This window comes from Oncorhynchus nerka, linkage group LG15 (genome assembly GCF_034236695.1).
Source record: "Oncorhynchus nerka isolate Pitt River linkage group LG15, Oner_Uvic_2.0, whole genome shotgun sequence".
NCBI classification, from domain to species: Eukaryota; Metazoa; Chordata; class Actinopteri; order Salmoniformes; family Salmonidae; genus Oncorhynchus; species Oncorhynchus nerka.
Window position 1 is genome coordinate 37,936,432 of NC_088410.1, and position 22,113 is coordinate 37,958,544.

The window sequence follows — 22,113 nt, forward strand, 5'->3', positions numbered from 1 at the left end:
CTAGGCAGGCCGTCATTGAAAATAAGAATCTGTTCTTTACTGACTTGCCTAGTTAAAAAGGTAAAAAAAAAAAGTGTAAATATTTGTATGAACATAAGATTCAACAACTGAGACATAAACTGAACAAGTTCCACAGAAAAGTAAATCAGTATCTGGTGTGGCCACCAGTTGCATTAAGTACTGCAGTGCATCTCCTCCTCATGGACCGCACCAGATTTGCCAGTTCTTGCTGTGAGATGTTACCCACTCTTCCACCAAGGCACCTGCAAGTTCCTGGACATTTCTGGGGGGAATAGCCCTCACCCTCTAATCCAACAGGTCCCAGACACGCTCAATGGGATTGAGATCCGGGCTGTTCGCTGGCCATAGCAGAACACTGACATTCATGTCTTGCAGGAAATCACGCACAGAATGAGCAGTATGTCTGGTGGCATTGTCATGCTGGAGGGTCATGTCAGGATGAGCCTGCAGGAAGGGTACCACATGAGGGAGGATGTCTTCCCTGTAACACACAGCGTTGAGATTGCCTGCAATACAAACAAGCTCAGTCCGATGATGCTGAGACACACCACCTCAGACCATGACGGACCCTCCACCTCCAAATCGATCCCGCTCCAGAGGACAGGCCTCGGTGTAACGCTCATTCCTTCGACGATAAACACAAATCCAACCATTACCCCTGGTGAGACAAAACCTCGTCTCGTCAGTGAAGAGCACTTTTTGCCAGTCCTGTCCTGGCCTGTCTCCCTGTAGCACTGTCTTAGGCTTCTCACAGAACGGACATTGCAGTTTATTGCCCTGGCCACATCTGCAGTCCTCATGCCTCCTTGCAGCATGCCTAAGGCACGTTCACGCAGATGAGCAGGGACCCTTGGCATCTTTCTTTTGGTGTTTATCAGTCAGTAGAAAGGCCTCTTTAGTGTCCTGTTTTCATAACTGTGATTTAAATTGCCTACCGTCTGTCAGCTATTAGTGTCTTAACGACCGTTCCACAGGTGCATGTTCATTAATTGTTAATGGTTCATTGAACAAGCTTGGGAAACAGTGTTTAAACCCTTTACAATGAAGATCTGTGGATTTTCCGAATTATCTTTGAAAGACAGGGTCCTGAGAAAGGGACGTTTCTTTTTATTGCTGAGTTTGTCTTTTTTTAGTGGAAATACTTGAACAGATTTGGTCAATTAAACCAATTTTTAGCTGAATGTTGCCAACCCCTACCGTATGTTCTGTGTAAGAGAAAATGTAGATCCATACAGCACAGGCTTGGGATGGACTGAATGGATGTAAAGTAGAGTAGTGCTACAGTGGTCCCAACTGACACACATCCACAGAATCCACACATCTCCCCCCCATATAGATGTATGTTTATGCTATTCCTGACTTGCCTCTGAGGCATGGCTCATTCCACTCTAACAAGGGATAGGGAGGGAGATATGAAAAATGCAAGGCGCAATTTCTTTTGCGAGAGATGTCCCTCAGGCCAAATGCAGATGGATACACACAGGATGGGTAATGCTCAGACAGGCACTAGGACCCTGGAGACACACTGTCAGAGGAGATGCAGTTTGAATACAGTGAGAGAGATTCCCATAAGGCCTAAAGTGAAGAAGGGGAGAATGAAGATTTACAAAACTCAGAAAGCAGTAATAAGACCTGTGGGGTTCTGTCTCACAATTTAAATAATTTGCAAAAACCCACAGACCAGACCAATATACTACCAGACACAATTGTATTCATTGAACAAGCATGGGAAAATGGGAAACAAACCTTTTACAATGAAGATCTGTGAAGTTATTTGGATTTTTACGAATTATCTTTGAAAGTCCTGAGAAAGGGGCGTTTTCTTTTTTTGATGAGTTTATGATGACGGGAACTGAGAACTCCTCGCCATTTAAGCTGGCTATTGAAGAGTGGGTCCACTGTTTAGAGAGAGCTCATCACCAATTCCTTGTCCTTACCGACCACCGAAATTTGGAGTACTTAGGAAGTGCTAAGAGGCTCAACCCCAGACAGGCTCACTGGGCGCTCTTCTTCACCCACTTCAACTTCACCGTCACCTATCTGTCTGGCAAGAAAAATGTGAAGGCCGATTCCTTATCCCATCTATTTGACTCCCCTTCCTCTAACCCAGCTCCCGAGCCCATCCTGTCTCCGTCTTGTGTCGTGGGACCCATACAGTGGGAAATCCAATCAGCCATCCAAGAGGCCCTACGCCATGACCCAGCACCTCTCGACACCCCTGCAGGCAAGACCTACGTTCCGGCATCCGTCAGACCCCAGCTAATGCAGTGGTACCATACCTCGCTGAGTTCTGGCCATCCCAGGATCACCCGGACCATGGCGCTACTGACACGCAAGTTCTGGTGGTCATCCCTAACAGCAGACGTCAGAGATTACGTGCTTTCCTGTCCCGTCTGTACATGGGCAAAGAGCCCTCGCCAACTACCTACCGGTAAGCTCGAGCATTTACCTACACCACACAGACCATGGTCCCACATCGCCATGAATTTCCTCACTGATCTGCTAAACTCTTCGGGCTTCACTACTATTTTAGTTGTAGTGGACCAGTTCTCCAAGGTGGGCCGACTCATCCCCCTTCCGTATCTACCTAATGCCATGGAAATGGCCGAGTGCATGTTCCAACAGGTGTTTCGTCTGTATGGGATCCCAGTTCGTCTCCAGGGTGTGGCGAGCCTTCTGCGACCGGCTGGGAGTCTCCATCAACCTATCCTCCGGATACCATCCCCAAGCCAACGGGCAGACGGAACACCTGAATCAGGAAATAGGGAAGTACCTTCGCCAACACTGCATCCACCAACCACGCGAGTGGAGTCGCTATCTAGCCTGGGCCGAATACGCACAGAACTCCCGGGTGCATTCCTCACTCCATCGCACTACTTTTCAGTTTGTCCTCGGACACCAACCCACGTGTTCCCATGGGAGACAGAGCCCGGAACTGTGCCTGACATCGATGAGTGGTTTCGACAGTGTGAGCAGGTTTGCTAGACAGCACATCGGCACCTACATCAAGCTTCCCTCTCGCAGAAACAGTTCGCTGACCTACTCCACTCTTCCAACCTGGGCAACGTGTGTGGCTCTCTACCTGGGACATTCAGTTTCGTGACCCCTGCAAAAAGTTCAGTCCCTGGTTCATTGGTCCTTTCAAAATTACACAACGCATCAATCCTGTCACCTACAGTCTCCAGTTGCTCCGCCATTACCGGATCTCCTCATCCTTCCATGTGTCCCATCTCAAGCCTGTGAGGTACAGTGGCTCACCCTCTTCATTTGATATCGGCGGTGCACCGGCTTATTCCGCCAAGTCCTCCTTGACTCCAAGCTCCTGGGTGGTCGCCATCCACTACCTGGTGGATTGGGAGGGATACGGACCTAAAGAACGGTGCTGGATCCCCAGGCTTGCCTCATTAACGACGCCTTTTGACTATTCCCTGCCTGTACTTTCGGATTTCCTGATCTCCTGGACAACGTTACTAGCCTTTTCCCTGACTGTACTGTTGCCATTTACAAGCCCCTGTGTATGACCTTCTGCCTGCCCCTGGACCCAGATACCTGCCTCCTCCTGTGGTCCTTTACAATAAACACCTGCTGCGCCCTGTGCTTGAAATCAGCTCTCTGTCGCCCATCGTGTTCATTACAGCTGTAGCATAGACCTGCCTCTTTACCCAGGCTATGAAATTTGACCTGTGGTCTGCTCCTGCTTCATAGCATAGTTGTTTATGTATTTATTTAGCCTGGCAAGTCCGTTAAGAACAAATTCTTATTTACTATGATGACCTGCCAAAAGGCCTCCTGCGGGGACGGCGGCTGGAATTAAAAATACAAAAATAAATTAAATATAAATATAGGACAAAACACACATGACAAGAGACAACACTGCATGAAGAGAGACCTAAGATGACAACATAGCAAGGCAGCAATACAACATGATACATGATAGCAGCACAAAACATCGTACAAACATTATTGGGCACAGACAACAGCGCAAAGGGCAAGAAGGTCGAGACAACAATACATCATGCAAAGCAGCCACAACTGTCAGTAAGAGTGTCTTTGCCATGATTGAGTCTTTGATTGAAGAGATTGAGATAAAACTGTCTAGTTTGAGTGTTTTGTGCAGCTTGTTCCAGTCGCTAGCTGCAGCGAACTGAAAAGACGAGCAAACCAAGAATGTGTGTGCGCTGGGGACCGTTAACAGAAAGTGACTGGCAGAACGGGTGTTGTATGTGGAGGATGAGGGCTGCAGTATATATCTCAGATAGGGGGGAGTGAGGCCTAAGAGGGTTTTATAAATAAACATCAACCAGTGTGTCTTGCGACGGGTATACAGAGATGACCAGTTTACAGAGGAGTATAGAGTGCAGTCATGTGTCCTATGAGGAGCATTGGTGGCAAATCTGATGGCCGAATGGTAAAGCACATCAAATCGCTCGAGAGCACCCTTACCTGCAGATCTATAAATTATGTCTCTGTAATCTAGAATAGGTAGTATGGTCATCTGAATCAGGGTTAGTGGCAGCTCGAGTGAAAGGGGAGCGATTACGATAGAGGAAACCAAGTCTGGATGTTACTTTAGCCTGCAGCGTTGATATATGCTGAGAGAAGGGTAGTGTACAGTCTAGCCATACTCCCAAGTACTTGTATGAGGTGACTACCTTAAGCTCTAAACCCTCAGAGGTAGTAATCACACCTGTGGGGAGAAGGGCATTATTCTTACCAAACCAAACCACATTTGGACCTGTTTTGGAGGTGTTCAGAACAAGGTTAAGGGTAGGGAGAGCTTGTTGGACACCAAGAAAGCTTTGTTGTAGAACATTTAACACACAATCCAGGGAGGGGCCAGCTGAGTATCTGTATATAAATGGATGAGAGAGCTTCCTACTGCCTGAGCTATGTTGTTGATGTAAATTGAGAAGAGCGTGGGGCTTAGGATTGAGCCTTGGGGTACTCCCTTGGTGGCAGGCAGTGGCTGAGACAGCAGATTTTCTGGCTTTATACACTGCACTCTTAGGTAATTAGCAAACCAGACCAAAGACCCCTCAGAGACACCAATACTCCTTAGTCGGCCCACAAGAATGGAATGGTCTACCGTATCAAAAGATTTGGCCAAGTAAATAAAAATAGCAGCACAACATTGCTTAGAATCCAGCGCAATGGTGATATAACCATAACCTGGGCAGAAACCAGATTGCATACCCAAGAGAAAACTATAGACATCAAGAAAGCCAGGGTAAAAAGAGGGCAAAACATCGGGGATAGTCACATTAAAGGGGTGGGAGATGAGGAAATGTTGGATGGGCAAGGAGGCATGGCTGAGTCTTAATGAAGTGGTGATTAAATAACTTATTGAGGTCTGACCCACAGAGAGAGAACTGCTCCTTAAACTAACTTTGGCCTTCCGGATAGCCTGAGTGCACTTATTTCTCATTTGCCTGAACGAGAGCCAGTCAGCCTGAGTATGCGTGTGCCGAGCCTTTCACCAAATGTAATTCTCGAGGTGGAGTAACTCTAAAAGATCACAGTCGAACCAGGGGCTGAACATGTTTTTAATTCTCATTTTCAATACCACTGAAAATATCAAAAAAGAAGGTCCACGCGTCTTCGATAGAGGGGATCAAGCGGATTCTATACCATTTTACAGAGGCCAGTTCACGAAGGAAGGCTTGCTCATTAAAGTATTTTAGCAAGTGTCTATGAAAAATCAAGACAGGTCGTTTCACTGAGCAGCCATTACATTACATTACATTTAAGTCATTTAGCAGACGCTCTTATCCATTACGAACACAGGCTGTAAAACAGTGATCACTAAGGTCATTACAGAAAACACCAGAGTGATACCTATCAGGATTATTTGTGAGGATAACATCAAGAAGAGTAGCCTTTTCTGGGAGTTGGAGTCATACCTTGCGGGATTGGTAATAATCTGAGAGAGATTTAGGGAGTCCCATTGCTTTAGGACTTGGTCAGGTGGTTTACGCATGTTCCAGTTTAGGTCACCTAGCAGGACAAATTCAGACTTGGTGTAGGGGGCCAGGAGAGAGCTTAGGGCTGGTAAGGTACAGGCCGGTGCTGATGGAGGATGATAGCACCCAGCAACAGTCAACAAAGAGCTATTTGAAAGTTTAATACTTAAAACCAGCAAATCAAATTGTTTGTGGACAGACTTGGTGGAGACAACCGAGCATGGAAGGTGATCCTTGGTTAAGATTGCCACTCCCCCACCTTTGGAAGATCTGTCTCGCTGAAAAAGGTTATAACCAGAAAACATCAGTATTCAAAACACTCTCTTAACCACGTCTCAGTAATGACCAACACATCTGGATTGGAGCTGTGAACCCACACTTTCAATTGATCAATTTTAGGTCATAAGCTTCTAGTGTTAATGTGCAGAAAACACAGGCTTTTACGAGAGCAGAAGTCAGTGAAGCAGATATTAGAGCACAAGTCAGAATTGGGGATTGCAGTTATATTGGTATGGTTAATAGAGAATCCAGGGAGAAACCATTCTCACAGTGGGGGTCCCAGCAACATCTCCTTAAGTTGAGATGCCTGTGGAGACATCCCAGGCAGTGGAACCACCCCTTGGTGTGTGCAAATGGAATGACACCAGGAACAGAGGTAGCTATATTGCTCCTTGTTTGTCAGAGACCTCAAGAGAGAAAAGCAATCAACTGTGGGAAGTTTAAAAAAAAGTTACAAAACCAAATTAACCAGGAAACAAATCTAGTGTTTGCTATATGCTATTCACTGCTTTAGGGTTCTTTTACTGAGTCAAAATCATGTTGTGCTTTATCTCAGTGGTTAGATAACACATTTAATTGACTCGTATATTTAAACTCTTCGCAGAACACAGACTCATCACAATAGATTGACTTGGATGAATTGACACAATTGACTGAATCAATGAATGAACAAACTCATGAACAAACGAACAAACTTACTAAATGTATCATCCATTCTTTCTCCTTTCCCTGTTCCAGAGATGATCCGTTCAGCCACTCCCTTCCCCCTGGTTAGTCTCTTCTTCTTGTTCATTGGTTTTGTCCTGAGCAACATCGGACATATCCGGCCCCACCGTACCATCCTGGCCTTCATCTCCGGAATCTTCTTCATCCTCTCAGGTAAATGACATATCACTTCTGTGAATGCATTTTGTTGAAACAAGAGATCCTTCACATTATTTATTGAGTTTAAATTCCAGTTTCCTGGACACAGATTGAACCTAGTCCTGGACTAATAAACTATTTAAATGGAGAATCTCTGTTAGGCGGAGCGGCACAGGGGAACCCAAGAGCAGACTCAGGCGAAGAAACGGGGATGCAATGAACCAAGGTATTTAGTGTAACACAGGGAGATATGGAGTGCAGATCCGGGGAAGCTCGGATGAGTTGTAGGAAACTAGATGTGGAGGCTGAGGTTGGAGTGAGCTGGGTTGGGACAGGGTAAACAGGTCCAGAGGGGAATCCAATGGAGTGGTGGTGTGGTGAATCCAGAACAGGGTAGCAGGGTGGTGAGATGTGGGACAGGAGCCAGAGTCAGAGCAGCAAAATGAGCAGAGATTATGTTCTGGCAGAGTGGAAGTGGCAGGACTGAGTATTTGTAGAGGTCTTGATTCTGGAACGGGTTGCAGCTGGTGGGGGTTCTCCAGCACACCCGTCTCCAACCACACAATCACACACAGAGAGGGAGAGAGTGTACTGGGGGAGTGGCTGCAGGTCAAGGAGACACCGGATGAACACGTGGGCGTAGCAGGAGCAGATGTGACAGATCTCCATGAACAATGTGTGTTAGTCCAGGACTAGGTTTAATCTGTGTCAAGGAAACTGGCTCAATATGGTTTAATTTTAAATCCCCAGGACGCATTATTTGGTTTTTCATCTAGTAGTGATTTGCATGCACAATTGTTACTGGCATTACCATAGAATGCAGCCCTTGTTGTGTAGTGACAGGAAATTGGGGTCCTGTATCAGTGATCACAACATGATGGCTATACTACCTATTTCTATTTCTAATGGAATGTTGCATATCATTAACATACTGTACAAGTATGCAAATATATCACCATAGAATTACAACATCCTGCTTATGCAGAAGAATCTGTATTCTTCCTATCACTTGCTCTCTCTCTTAAACACACTCGTTCTCTCGCGCCCCCACCCCCACACACATTTTTTTCTCTCCATCCCTCCTCTCTCTCTGCTAGGTCTGTCTCTGGTGGTGGGCCTGGTGTTGTACATCTCCAGTATTAATGATGAGATGTTGAACAGGACCAAGACCAACGAGGCCTACTTCAGTTACCAGTATGGCTGGTCCTTCGCTTTCGCTGCCATCTCCTTTCTGCTCACTGAGGTAACTTCCTCCTTGCTTCTTCATTACATTGTGGGCCCAATCCCAAATCCACCCCCAAAGCCTAACCTACCCCTAGAGCCTATGCATTTTGCTTACACCTGTCAATGTAGAGTAGTACATAGGGCAGCATTTCCCAAACTGCACGTTTTGGTTAATTTTGCCCATCTGATTCAAATAATCAAAGCTTAATGATTGGTTGATTATTTGAATCGCCTGTATAGTGCTAAGGAAAAAACGAAACGTGGCATCCCGAGGACAGAGTTTGGGAAATGCTGACATAGGGTCTAGGGGTCTATGTAGAACAAATATTTTGCGTAATGATACCCATATTCTTAAGCCTGATACAGATAAGGGGACATCTAGGTTGATTGGGCAATTAACTGTTCCTCAAGGCACAACCCTGCAGTTGTGATATCATTTGTTGAAGAGGATACTGTAAGTTATCCTGCTCCCTTGCATCTGTCATGTATCTCCAGACGGCCGGCGTCATGTCCGTCTACCTGTTCATGAAACGCTACACGGCCGAGGAGATGTACAGACCCCACCCGGGCTTATACGGTCCGCGCCACAGCAACTGCTCCGACTACTCTGGTCAGTTCCTCCACCCGGACACCTGGGACCAGCACGGCCGCAGCCCCTCCAGCATCTCCAGCGAAGCCTCGCTCCAGATGAACCACTCCCTCCACTCCAACTACCCAGCGCTCCTCAAGTGTCCCGAGTATGACCGCATGTCCTCCTCCCCATGCTGAGGCCTGCGTAAAGCCCTGGAGCCTGGGCAGTGGGTTGTACACACATCCCCAGGAAGGGAGAGTCTGACTGAGATGGTAGACTAGGTTGTTCGGTCTGGAGGAGGGCGATTGAGAGGGCTGATGGGGAGGCGCCTAGGCTGCGTTTTGTGAGAGAGAGGGGGGGGGGGCGTATCTTTTTCCATGTGTGTGACGACCTCTTTTGAAGTCCTCTTGTAGTGCAGTTTTCTGAATTTTGACACATTTGGGAGATGGCGACCCCCACAGCCGACCTTCCATCTCTGGTTTTACTCAAAGTACAGTAGAAGTAGTGATTCTCAATCAGACCTTGTTCACCTTCGCCATACAGTACGTTCTCGATCTTGGTCAATATAGAAGCCGATATCTCCCCGGTAACCCACGTAGGTCTTCTGTCAACTGTATAACTTGTAAGATAATATACTATAAGTGGGTAGATTGAAAGTGAAATGTTTCTCTCTTTATTATCTATTTATTTTGACTGTGGGTTTAATCATCCCGTCAAGAGAGCAGGATGTTCATTACACGTAATTGATCAATTTAATTATTTTTTTTTCATCTTCCATCTCACGCTCAGCACTGTTGTACTGTTAATAAAGACAGAGATAATGTTTGTATATGTTTGAATGGAAAGAAACCAGGAAGCTACTACTACATCCATGGAGTCCCTGCAGAATTACAGGATGTACATAATGCAGTGGAAAGGGGGGGGGTAAAGGGATGATGAAGCTAAAGGAGAGAGAAAGGAGAATAGTGTGTGTATAGCCTCAGAACATGGTTTGATGGTCATTGTGACCATCAGATATGGAGAGCCAGTTTGAATGTAATGTAGCTGATGAAGAATGCAAAGTTGATATAAGCTAATCCTGATTTTGCTGTTAATAGTGCACCAGGCACATATACACTACTGGTCAAAAGTTTTAGAACACCTCTTTCAAGGGTTTTTCTTTTGTTTTTACTATTTTCTACATTGTAGAATAATAGTGAAGACATCAAGACTATGAAATATCATATATGTAATCATGTAATAACCCAAATATTTTATAGTTGAGATTCTTCAAATAGCCACCCTTTGCTGATGACAGCTTTGCACACTCTTGGCATTCTCTCAACCAGCTTCACCTGGAATGCTTTTCCAACCGTCTTGAAGGAGTTCCCACATATGCTGAGAACTTGTTGGCTGTTTTTCCTTCACTCTGCGGTCCGACTCATCCCAAACATCTCAATTTGGTTGAGGTCGGGGGATTGTGGAGACCAGGTCATCTGATGCAGCACTCCATCACTCTCCTTCATGTTCAAATAGTCCTTACACAGCCTGGAGGTGTGTTGGGTTATTGTCCTGTTGAAAAACAAATGATAGTCCCACTAAGCCCAAACCAGATGGGATGGCGTATCGCTGCAGAATGCTGTGGTAGCCATGTCTTAAAGTAATGGACTGTTGTTTCTCTTTGCTTATTCGAGCTGTTCTTGACATAATTGAGAGAATGCCAAGAGTGTGCAAAGCTGTCATCAAGGTAAAGGGTGGCTTTTTGAAGAATCTCAAATATAAAATATATTTTGTTTAACACTTTTAGTTACTACATGATTCCATATGTGATATTTCATTGTTTTGATGTCTTCACTATTATTCTACAATGTAGAAAATATAAAAAATAAAGAAAAACCCTTGAATGAGTAGGTGTTCTAAAATGTTTGGCCGGTAGTGTACCTGTAAAATAATCTGCTTTTTGGCAATGGAGTAAATCACTGGAAATGTCAAATGTATACTTAAAACAAGTTTCTATCAGATTGCATATGCATAGTTACATAGGGGGGTCAGGTAGCCTAGTAGTTAGAGAGTTGGGCCAGTAACCGAAAGGTTGCTAGATCAAATCCCCGAGCTGACACGGTAGAAATCTGTCGTTCTGCCCCTGAACAGGCAGTTAACCCACTGTTCCTAGGCCATCATTGAAAATAAGAATTTGTTCTTAACTGACTTACCTAGTTAAATAAAGGTTAAATACAAAATGAAATACAAATAAATGTAAGCAGTTTGTCTTTGGATTGTTGTGTGTGTCCCAAATGGCACCCCATGGCCCTGGCCAAAAGTAGTTTGCTATGTAGGGAATAGGGTGCCATTAGGAATTTGACATTGATTAAGGAGAGACTCAGTTAGAAAAAAATCTTATTGTGTTAAATGTGACTAACTTGAAAATACATATTGTCTCATATACATATATTTAAGTTATAGTATTTATGCCATTATTTGTTCAATCTTTGTATATTTTAAAGTCAATTATCAATCTAGAGGACACAACTATTGTCGATGTTCAATGTTGCGACTGATGTTAATATTGTTAATAAATAACAATTACTATGTTTTTTCTTGTTCAGTGGTCTCATTGACAGCCTAGAAGTTTCTACCCACAGTGCGCAAGGGGGGGGGGGGGGGGGGGGTAGAAAAAAAGGAGAAGGGTATTGGAGTGGAAAAGCGTGTGGCTCAGTCTGAAAACATCCGATTATTGTGGTTGTTCAACAGGCAACATTTTTCATAAAATACATACGGCATGTTTCCACTTGATAGCTTTGTTCAGTTTGAAGGATAAGTCATATATTTTGAGAAAAAAATCAAAATGTTAAAACTGCCAAAAAATATGAACTATCTCCACATTGTCAAACACTATTTGAGTTGTTTCTTCAGATTAGAACAGTCTTCTCATTACAATGTATTTGTGTTAACACTGTATATATTTAATCATAAACATGTACATAGACTGAAATACATTTTGTATAGACTATTACACGTGTAAGTTATAACCGTCTGGATGTTCTACTCATTGGTAGCCATGGTAAGCCATAGAACCATTCATTTATGCAGTATTTATATTATGCCTGTGGTTATAGCTGCTTTGCCTCTTGCATCGCATATTCAAAATGTGAGCTTTTGCATTTGTTGTAATACGCATAATATTTTAGAAAATATTCAAGTCAGAGAAGAAGTCGTTGGAGATGTTGAAATGTAATTTTTTATTTTTACAAAGAGTAATTTTCATGATGTTCGATGTGCAATCTACTGTATTATATCTCTGTTGAAAATAAATAAATAACTGCTGTATTTGATGAAGTACCTCAAGGTGGAACTTCTTGTCTCCTCTTAAAATAAATGTCCACTTTATACTGCACTACCTCAAGAGACAGATTATCTCAAATCAAATGTTATTTGTCACATGCTTAGTAAACAACCGGTGTATACTAACAGTGCGTTGCTGGGAAGTAAGCATTTCAGAGAGAAATAATAGAGGAATAAATAAAAAGAGTAATGATATGTGTAAGGATTATCTGTTGATTTGTGTGATGTGCTGCACATGGTCTCCCTGTAGTATAGTGGTTCCAGGGATACTAGGACTCCTGTGGGGGTACTTGGCCTATCCGTAGGGGTAAGATTCGTGAGACCATAGGACTACTGGTAAAATACACATGAGGGGGTACTTCAGGGGTACTCCGGGCAGAGAGAACTTCAGTAACCAAAAAAGGTAGGGAACCGCTGGTCTAGCAGTACAGTACAGTGCCGTATATGTTGTACACTGCATGGCCAATGCTCTTTACTAGTATAGTAATTGATGAAGAATTCCCTTTAGACTATTGAGATATCCCCCTTTTAGGGTATTGAGATGTGCCCATTTTACACTTTTGTCCCCATTTTAAGAGTATTGAGATGCACCCCTCATGAGTTTTGAGATGTACCCTTGAGTATTGAGATGCACTCTTTTTAACACATAATGGGGGCTGATTCAGACCCGAGTGATGCGTACTTAAATGGAACATAATTCTTTTACACTTTCTCAGTGTAAGAAATTAACGCTTGTAGTGTTACAGTAAATACTTTTTTGGGGTGTTTTAACACTGTATGGTGTAAAGCCTAATTAGCATATTTCTCAGGTTGCATTTTCTTTTTGAATAAATTAACACCCATAACTGCATTTGTTTGTGACAGAGACATGATTGTTGAACTCTTTCCTTTTAAAGGCCTCTGACTTTCCCCAAGTGACTTCCTGGGTGAATGTTATCATTAAAATTATACTCTGACAATATATTACATGTATCATAAGGTCTTACTTATTGGCCTAGTTGATGATCTAGTTTAACCCTCACACAGTGGTGTTAGGAAACCCCTTGTCTACAGGCCACATCAGGCCTGCAAGTCACATTATGCTGGCTTGCAAAGTGATGTTTCATTCCTATTGGAATCCAGCTAGAGTTGGAATTTTTATTCACCCGCAAGCTGCATTCAGAATGACTGTTAGTTTAGTTGATTCATTTGGCCATTTAAAAAAAACAAGCACACATAAAACTTAAAAGCCATACATGCACATGAATAAAATCATCGAGGATAACGCACAAAGTCTGGGACTTATTTCGATTGTGGTCCTCTTGAGACAAGATGGCTAGACAAGATCAAACACAGTATGGCAGTGAAATAATAAAACAAAAACAGAGAAGAAGAACATCTATCTCATCATTCCAGTTACATCATAGGGGTTATTCATATGGGCACAGAAGACACCAAACATATTTTTACTTTATTTTTTAAATCTGTCCAGAGGAGACTTCATTAAAAAAACTACTGTAACCATTTAAACCGGAACAAGCATTTCAGTAATAGGTGCAATAAATCAAATTAACTGATTGGATTATTTGTTTTAAATGTAGTGTCGGGTTCGATCCTCGGCTGTATCACAACCGGCCGTGATCGGGGGTCCCATAGGTCAGCGCACAATTGGCCCAGCGTCGTCCGGGTTAGGGGAGGGTTTGGCCGCGGGGGCTTTCCTTGGCTCATTGCGTTCTAGCGACTCCTTGTGGTGGGCCGGGCACCTGCTGGCTGACCTCGTTGTTAGGTGAATGGTGTTTCCTCTGACACGGTGCGGCTGGCTTCCAGGTTTAAGTGGGCGGGTGTTAAGCGCAGCTTGGCGAGTCATGTTTCAGAGGACACATCACTCGACCTTCGCCTCCCGAGCCCATTGGGGAGTTGCAGCGATGAGACAAGATCGAAAAAGGGGGTAACATACTAAATAAATAAAAATGTACTGTATGTTATGTCGTGTCTTTGCTATGCCGGATTAAGTGATATGACATGCTATTCTATAAAATAATTTATTTGTAATGAACATTACCTGATTAAACTAACTGGGGTCACCACAAAATAATGTTTATAGAGCTGTTATCTTCCGAATAAACTCTTAAAGACCTGGTAATCTTTTACCTCAATAGCAGTCAATCATTAATTATCACCATATTCAGTCTCATCTGAACGTCGTAAATTCTTGGTTATCTTCACGAACCCTGGCTAACAAGTTGAATCAGCAATACGAAATTTGGTTTAATTATTTATTTACTAAATACCTAAATAATCACACAGAACTACATATACACAGGATGGGTCATACATTGATTACTAATTATGTCATACAAGAAAACGTCCCTGGTGGACAGAACCAATATGATGGCTGGTTACACAAAGAAAGCGGGTTGGATTTGAATGAAAGCGCGGGAAGACTGAGGAACAAAAGGTTTGGGTCTCTATCGGACCAAATGCAGTTTTGCTATCTTAAAGACAGAATTTTATGCATTCTAAAAAAACGCCCATTTGGAAAAGGAAAATGCAATAAATATTTACTCTGAGCTGCGCTTCGATAGGTTGGTCGTAGATGGGATCTCTTTTGTCCTTTGAAGAATATGTCTTGTGGTAGAACGGATACGTTGTTGTACCGTCGTCGTGTGGTAGAACAGATACGTTGTAGAATCCTATCTTTCTGAAGAGATTGTCCGTCCTATCCTAGCCCACGTTTACAGCTGCTGCTGCTAACTCAACGGCTAGGAGGTATCACTTCTTTAGTGAATAAGAGTTCAAAGTTCATACCAAGTTGCCATACTTTAAGCTCATGCTATATTTTTGCTGGTGTAGTCGAAATTCATCCTTACAGTGTGTCGATCGTCACTTCCACATTAAATTCACCCTTTTTAACGTATGGACAGCAGTCCTCACGTCACCGGGAACACGATGCTAATTTCATTAGGTTATTGTTGTTCAACTAGAGCTCACGCTGAGGTTGGCTTAGTTGTGTAGTTGATATTACCCCTTTTAACGTATGGACAGCAGTCCTCACGTCCTCGGGAACACAAAGTTACATTTTTGTAAAGGGGCTTATGTAGTGGTGGGAGAGAAGGGCGTGTTTCATAGTTTACAACCAATGTCTGTTCACTTGGGCGGGGCCACTGAGTGAGCAGAGTTTTTACTTTATGAAAACCATTCTCTCATTTAGAAGCTAAAATTACATTTAATCTTTTCACAAATAGTTTCATATTTAAACATTTAAATTGCACAACAATTCCATGATGTTACACAATATTTCCAAGATACAGTTTGTCATCCTATCATCAGTAATAATGTCTCAGTACCCACGCAGATTTTCAGCTGGTTGGATTACCGAAATATGGTTCTGTTCCCTTCCCCTTTTGATGTTACCAGACTCTCTCCATGTTAACAAAGGGCTTCCAACATTCCCATCTGTAGAGTAGAAAGAGGAAAGGGAGGAGGGTATGTATGGGGGTCATAAACCTCGCCAACAGGGCAACGTCATGACAGTTATTTATCTTTCTGTAGTTAATCGATCAATGTACATGCAAACACAGATGTTAAAAACAATCCTAAAAACGTGCAGTAGAGCATGCTGGCAAATATTATAATAATGGGTGTGGTTTTGATAGGACTGTTTTACTCTCCACAGTGTAAAACAATAACTCTGGTTATTAACACCAGCACTGGGGGGTTATTTTACACCATTTAGTGTAAATTTCACATGTACAGAGTGACTGTAACTTCTGAATCAACGCTAGAAATGTTACATTAAGTGGTGTGTTAAAGTATTGAGATGTCAGCTTTTTTGAGATGCACCCTTTTTAAAGATTATTGCAGTGTTATCACCCCTCTGTCATCAATTCAGGTCCGTCCCAAATGGCACCCTATTCCCTACATAGTGCACTACTTTTGACCAGGGCTGGTCGAAAGTAGTGCACTAAGTAGGGAATAAAGTGCTATTTGTGATGCACCCTGTGTGGATAAACAGAGCGAACATCATCCACCTTTTCGAGATCCAAATGTGATGACATGCAGAAGATGGGGAGCTGTGGCACTGTACCACAATGCCATCTAGTGTATAAAGACAGGTCAGGGCTTCATCTATAGAAGCACCATTCATTGTCACTGAAAACATGTTATTTCATCTACTTTGTGATCATTCTATATTTACCATGTTAAACTAAAAAAAACAGTCTCAACAAAGACATTCAAATATTTGTCCAAAACATATCAACTGTGGACCATGGAGGAAAAAACATTCATCTTGGGTGAAATATCAAACTTTCAACTGAGTGATTATTACAATGAGATCTTTTTACACAGAAACGTTGTCTCTCAGCTGAGTCCGTCTTCATCTGTGACGCCTCAGTCCTAGCCTCTGGGTGACAGGAGAACTGAGGAAGGTCAGAGGATACTCACACTAAACTCTAACACTAATGTTGAAACATGTTTAGCATAAACCTGCCGTGCATGTACACACACACACACACACATAGAAAAAAAACACAGTAATCATCAATGTGACAACGATGTCAGGACCCTGTACATACACCTGTCAGCTTCACCGTGGGGACATTGTGGCCCTCTGTCAGCGCCACCGTGGGGACATTGTGGCCCTCTGTCAGCGCCACCTTGGCCGTCCATCTGGAATAGATGGTGATCAGCTTTCTGTTTACTTTCTCAACATCACCAGAAGGCATAGGTGAACTGAAGGTCTCCGAACAGTCTGCCGAGGTGAGCTAACAGGTCTCAGAACAGTCTGCCGAGGTGAGCTAACAGGTATACGAACAGTGTGCCGAGGGAATGAGGAAAGGGGGCGAGAAATAGAGGGGGATGAGGGAAGATAGGAAGAGAGAGGGATGGCTAAAGGAGAGGGCGGGTGCATTATTCAACTCTACTTCGCCCAAACCAGCTATTGATCAGGAATTCTGAGATAGAGGCCTCCCGAGTGCTCGAGGCGCTACTACAGACCTGGGTTCCTTCCACAACCGGCCGTGACTGGGTGTCCCATAGGAAGGCGCACTATGAGTTGAGTTTAAGTTGAGTTTAAGTTTATTTTTACAGGGACAGTGCACATTAATCAACGTTTCAGTAAAAGTGCCGGTTTTAGCCAGCCGGCTAATTTTCAACCGCAGTCCCTGGGCAGGTTATTAAAAACAATTACAATATAGACAATAGCAACATAGAACAAGCAAGACATAGCAACATAGGACAAGCAAGACATAGCATACAGACAGAGCAACATAGGACAAGCAAGACGTAGCATACAGACAGAACAAAAAGCAGCAATACAAAATTCATAAAAGCAACAAAGTGTTTCCACACCTCACAAGCTACAGACAACAGACAACATGGAAAGCGGCAACACACAGCTAGGGACCATGTTCACAAATCTGATTGACCTTTAGCCATATCTTCAAGCATTTTGTGAAAGTGTGATATGTGGTGCAGTTATGTGTGTCTGATGGCAGTGTATTCCAGACATGGGAAGCTCTCACAGAGAATGCAGATTTACTAAAGGTGCTTTTCCTTAGGGGAACTATACAGTCACCTCTCATGGCAGACCTTGTGGATCTGCTACCATATGTCTGGGTTTTCTGTTTAACAAAAATATTGAGTGGAGGGGGAGCCAGGCCATTAAGGATCTTGAATACAAGACATGCGTCGGTGTATTGCACAAGATTTTCCCAACTCAAGAGCTCATGCTTTCTAAGGATGTGACAATGATGATGGCTATTGGGCTTCCTATCAAGCACTTTGAGAGCCTGTTTGTAGACAGACTGAATAGGTTTTAATGTTGTACAGCAAGCTTGGGCCCAACTAGTCAAGCAGTATGTTAAGTGGGGGAGTATCATAGTTTCGAAGTACAGTTTTGCTACCTCTGTAGTCAAACAATTTCGTATAAATCGGAAATTAGCTAGGTTGAATTTGGTTATTTGAATTACCTTTTTCACATGCTTTTTAAAAGAGAGGTTGGAATCAAGTATGATGCCAAGGTACTTAAAATCGGATACCACCTGGAGCTTCTCCCCTGATACATAGACATCTGGCTCAGTAGCATCTGTTGCCCACTTTGTGAAGAACATGCAAACAGTTTTTTTCACATTGAGATGCAAACACGAGTCACTGAGCCACTTTGTAACCTGGACCATTACAGTAGTGAGTTCTTGTGCAGCTTGTTGTTTGCTCTTTGCATGCACATATATCACTGTAACATCTGCATACATTTGAACTTCAGACCCAGTACAGACAGAAGGCAGATCATTAATGTACAGGCTGAACAGGAGGGGCCCCAGTATTGACCCTTGGGGCACGCCCACATCATAGCTACGAGTGGGCGACAGCTCATTGCTCACTCTGACACACTGAGTTCTGCCTTCAAGGTATGATTTCATCCATCTCAAGGCATCAGGGGAAAAGTTGAACTTGGACAATTTTGTGATGAGAATCTCATGGTTAACAGTATCAAAAGCCTTCCTTAGGTCCAGAAACACAGCCCCAACAGCACCCCCTTTGTCCATCTTGGACTTCACATTTTCCAGAAGAAAGCAGTTGGCCGTTTCTGTGGAGTGTTTCGCTCTGAAGTCAAACTGCATGGAGTGTAATGTGAAGGGGCTGTTGTTGAGGTGGGCAATCAGTTGTTCTGCTACACACTTTTCAACAACCTTTGACACCACAGGTAGTATACTAATGGGCCTGTAGTTACTCACATCAGCAGGGTCGCCTGATTTAAAGATGGCCGTTATTATGGCCGACTTCCATACCCTTGGAAACACACCGAGACCAATAGATGTGTTGGTGACCTTAGTAATGGGGCCAATGAGTGACTCTTTGTATTTTTAAGAAAGGTAGAGTCCATCCCAAACACATCTTTGGCTTTAGAGTTCTTTAGTGAGCTAATCACCTTGTTCACCTTTGACTCAGAAACCTCCCTTATGATGAAGACAGGTTGAGTGTCATTCACTAGCACTGAGCCCGAGAAACCAGTGGAGGGGTTCTGTGTCAGTACCCTGACAGAGTCAATAAAGTAGGAATTGAAGGCTATTGCTATTTCGACTGCATCCTGTGTTAGATTGTTATTCACCATGATTTCTAGTCTTTTTGCAGTGTTACTATGGTCTTTACCTGTTAACTTTTTTAGATTCTCCCATATCAATTTAGAATTTCCCTTTGCTTCACCAATTATGTTAATAAAAAAGTTTGCCTTGGCCTGTCTGATTTCTTTCATCACCTTATTTCTCAACATGGTAAACCTACGTCTGTCATGCTCTAATTTAGATTTTAGGGCTATTTTTAGAGCATAATCTCGTTCTTTCATCAATTTCCAGATTTCTCCATTTAACCAAGGAAGAGTGCTCTTTTGGCCAGGTTTGGATTTGATTTTCTTTAGGAAGCCATTTATTGTAGTCTGGATTGTGGATAGAAAAACCTGACTATCAGCTTCCACGTCTGTATAGGACAAGAGATCATTCCAGTTTATTCCCTTAATTGCTTTTTCAAAATAGTTTAATTCACTCCTAGGTATTCTGAGTTGATCCGGCTTTCTAACAGTAGAGAGGTTAAACCTGCTCTTAGACAGCTTTCTGGCTATAAGTGTCAGATTATGATCAGACAGCCCAGTAACCATATTGAATGATTTAGTCACTCTCTCTGGTTTATTACTGAACACCAAATCAATCTGTGTTTTAGAGCAACAAGTCACCCTGGTTGGCCCTTTAACTAGCTGTGTAAGGTCAAAGGTATTAGTGATCCGTTTGAGGGTTTTCCTACAACACTTGTCTTCATAATTAGTGTTAAAATCTCCCATTAAGATGACCTCTTTCCCAAAATCACATTCCCTAAGCATGGTATTAAACTGATCAAAAAACACACTTTTGGTGGAAGGTGGCCTATACATTCCAATGAGGGTAAAAGACATTTGGGGAGACAGTGTAACGTTCAGGCCGATACATTCTAGTTCATTATCACATGACCACTCAATTTGTTTACATTGGATATGTTCTTTAATGTAAATCATCACACCCCCTCCTCTTCCCTCAATCCTGTCTCTCCTGAAAACATTGTAGCCAGGCACAATCAAAGCAGCACATGGAGAGTGTTTATGGAGCCATGTCTCTGAGAGGCAGAGAAAGTCAAGGTTGGAGTCTGTGAGTAGATGTTGAATTTGATCACTTTTTGGAATGACACTACGAATGTTCAAGTGCCCCCCTAGTAGTCCCTTGGGCTTAGCTCGTGGGTCCCAGATGACTCGAGAGTGATTGACACATTGAAAAAAGTTACATTTTCTGTGTTTTCTGACGGCTGGGTTTAGGCCGTTTTGTTTCGTTTTGATTAGGGGCAGTTCGGTAGCGCAATTAACAATCCCTCCCGCCTGCACTGGATGCGGGGAACTAATTAAAATAGCTTGCGTACCAGAAGCAGAGTCAGGGATCGCATATAGCGACTCTGGTATGTTTGAAGAGTCAAAATCTATCCTGGAGCCGGGTGAGTCGTATCACTGGCTCGGTGATATTGGGCCCAGGATTCAGCTGTACATCCCAGGAGAGCAGGAGGGTAATGAACAGGTAGTTTAACAGTTTCCGATAAATGTTGGACTTGTGTTTGTTACGCCTAAGCGGTTCAGTAGAATAAGGAGCGAGGTAGACTTGGCCATTATTCAGAACATTATGGTATGCTGTGTACTGTCCGCTCCCGCGGAACGGTGAACCAATGTGTTTGGTGTTGATATTCTCTGGTAGTAGACTGATTGTGTCATCCCAGCAAGGACGCACTGAGATTATCAGTAGAGCAGCTACATAACTGACAATCATGGCAGAGTACTGGAGATAAAACACATACTTGCGCTTTAACTCTTTGCATGAGTTACTTAGCTGGGATCGGCGTACACCTGATGGTTTAGATAAAATTACAGCATTCGAATGAGAAGCGGCACCTGCCGCACCACCCTGTCTTCCGTCCGCCATTTTCCTTGTGTCACGAGTATTGGCCCAGCGTTGTCCGGGTTAGGGGAGGGTTTAGCTGGGGGGGGCTTTACTTGGCTCATCGAGCTCTAGCGACTCCTTGTGGTGGGCCGGGTGCCTGCGGGCTGACCCCGGTCGCCAGTTGAACAGTGTTTCCTCTGACAAATTGGTGCGGCGCGTGTTCAGGAGCAAGGTTAGGCGGGTCATGTTTCGGAGGACGCATAACTCCACCTTTGCCTCTCCTGAGCCCATTGGGGAGAAAAATAAGAACGCTGAGATAGACCTCATTAGACAAGGACTATTATCATTACTATGGCCCTGGATGCCTTCTTCCTCAATAGCCTTACATAAACCCCACTGTATATCACTGTACGTGAAGGCCCTGAGACTATATGTTACAGGCTAACTAAAGCTACATACTTGAATGTAAGAACTTCCAGCAATGGGCCCATTGTGAAAGAGGGTAAGGTTGATTAACCATCAAGCTACCAACATATTTGACATCTATTACCAACTGGGGTAATTTTGACCCCAAGAAGAAACTATTGGGGAAATCAACAGTCATAGCAAAGCATGACTCAAACAGGCTTATTTTTGCAAAATTACACAAATTAGCACATTCTGTCAAATGAAAATACACATTTTTCCTTTTTGTAATGTGAACCTTGTTTTCTAAAGTACACTCTACATTAGTACTATGCTGAGTAAAAATATAAATGCAACATGTAAAGATCCTATGTGTCATGAGCTAAAATAAAAGATCCCAGAAATGTTCCATACACACAAAATATGTATTTCTTTCAAATCTTGGGCACAAATTTGTTTACATCCCTGTTAGTGATCAATTTGAAGTAAATATCAGCCTGTAATATTTATGTGGTAAAAAAAACTTCCATTAAGGGGGCAG

The 22,113-nt window shown here is 43.2% G+C and overlaps 1 protein-coding gene across 1 annotated transcript in view; it reads left to right on the plus strand.

Moving 5' to 3' along the window:
- Positions 1-11,545, plus strand: part of LOC115103559 (voltage-dependent calcium channel gamma-5 subunit) — a 29,359-nt gene extending 17,814 nt beyond the window's left edge. Inside the window, exons 4-6 of the mRNA XM_029624397.2 lie at positions 6,999-7,139; positions 8,222-8,367; positions 8,844-11,545. Coding sequence (XP_029480257.1) covers positions 6,999-7,139; positions 8,222-8,367; positions 8,844-9,116 — 560 coding nt within the window. The 3' untranslated portion in view covers positions 9,117-11,545. The remainder of the gene's footprint in view (positions 1-6,998; positions 7,140-8,221; positions 8,368-8,843) is intronic.
- The last annotated feature ends 10,568 nt before the right edge of the window (positions 11,546-22,113 follow it).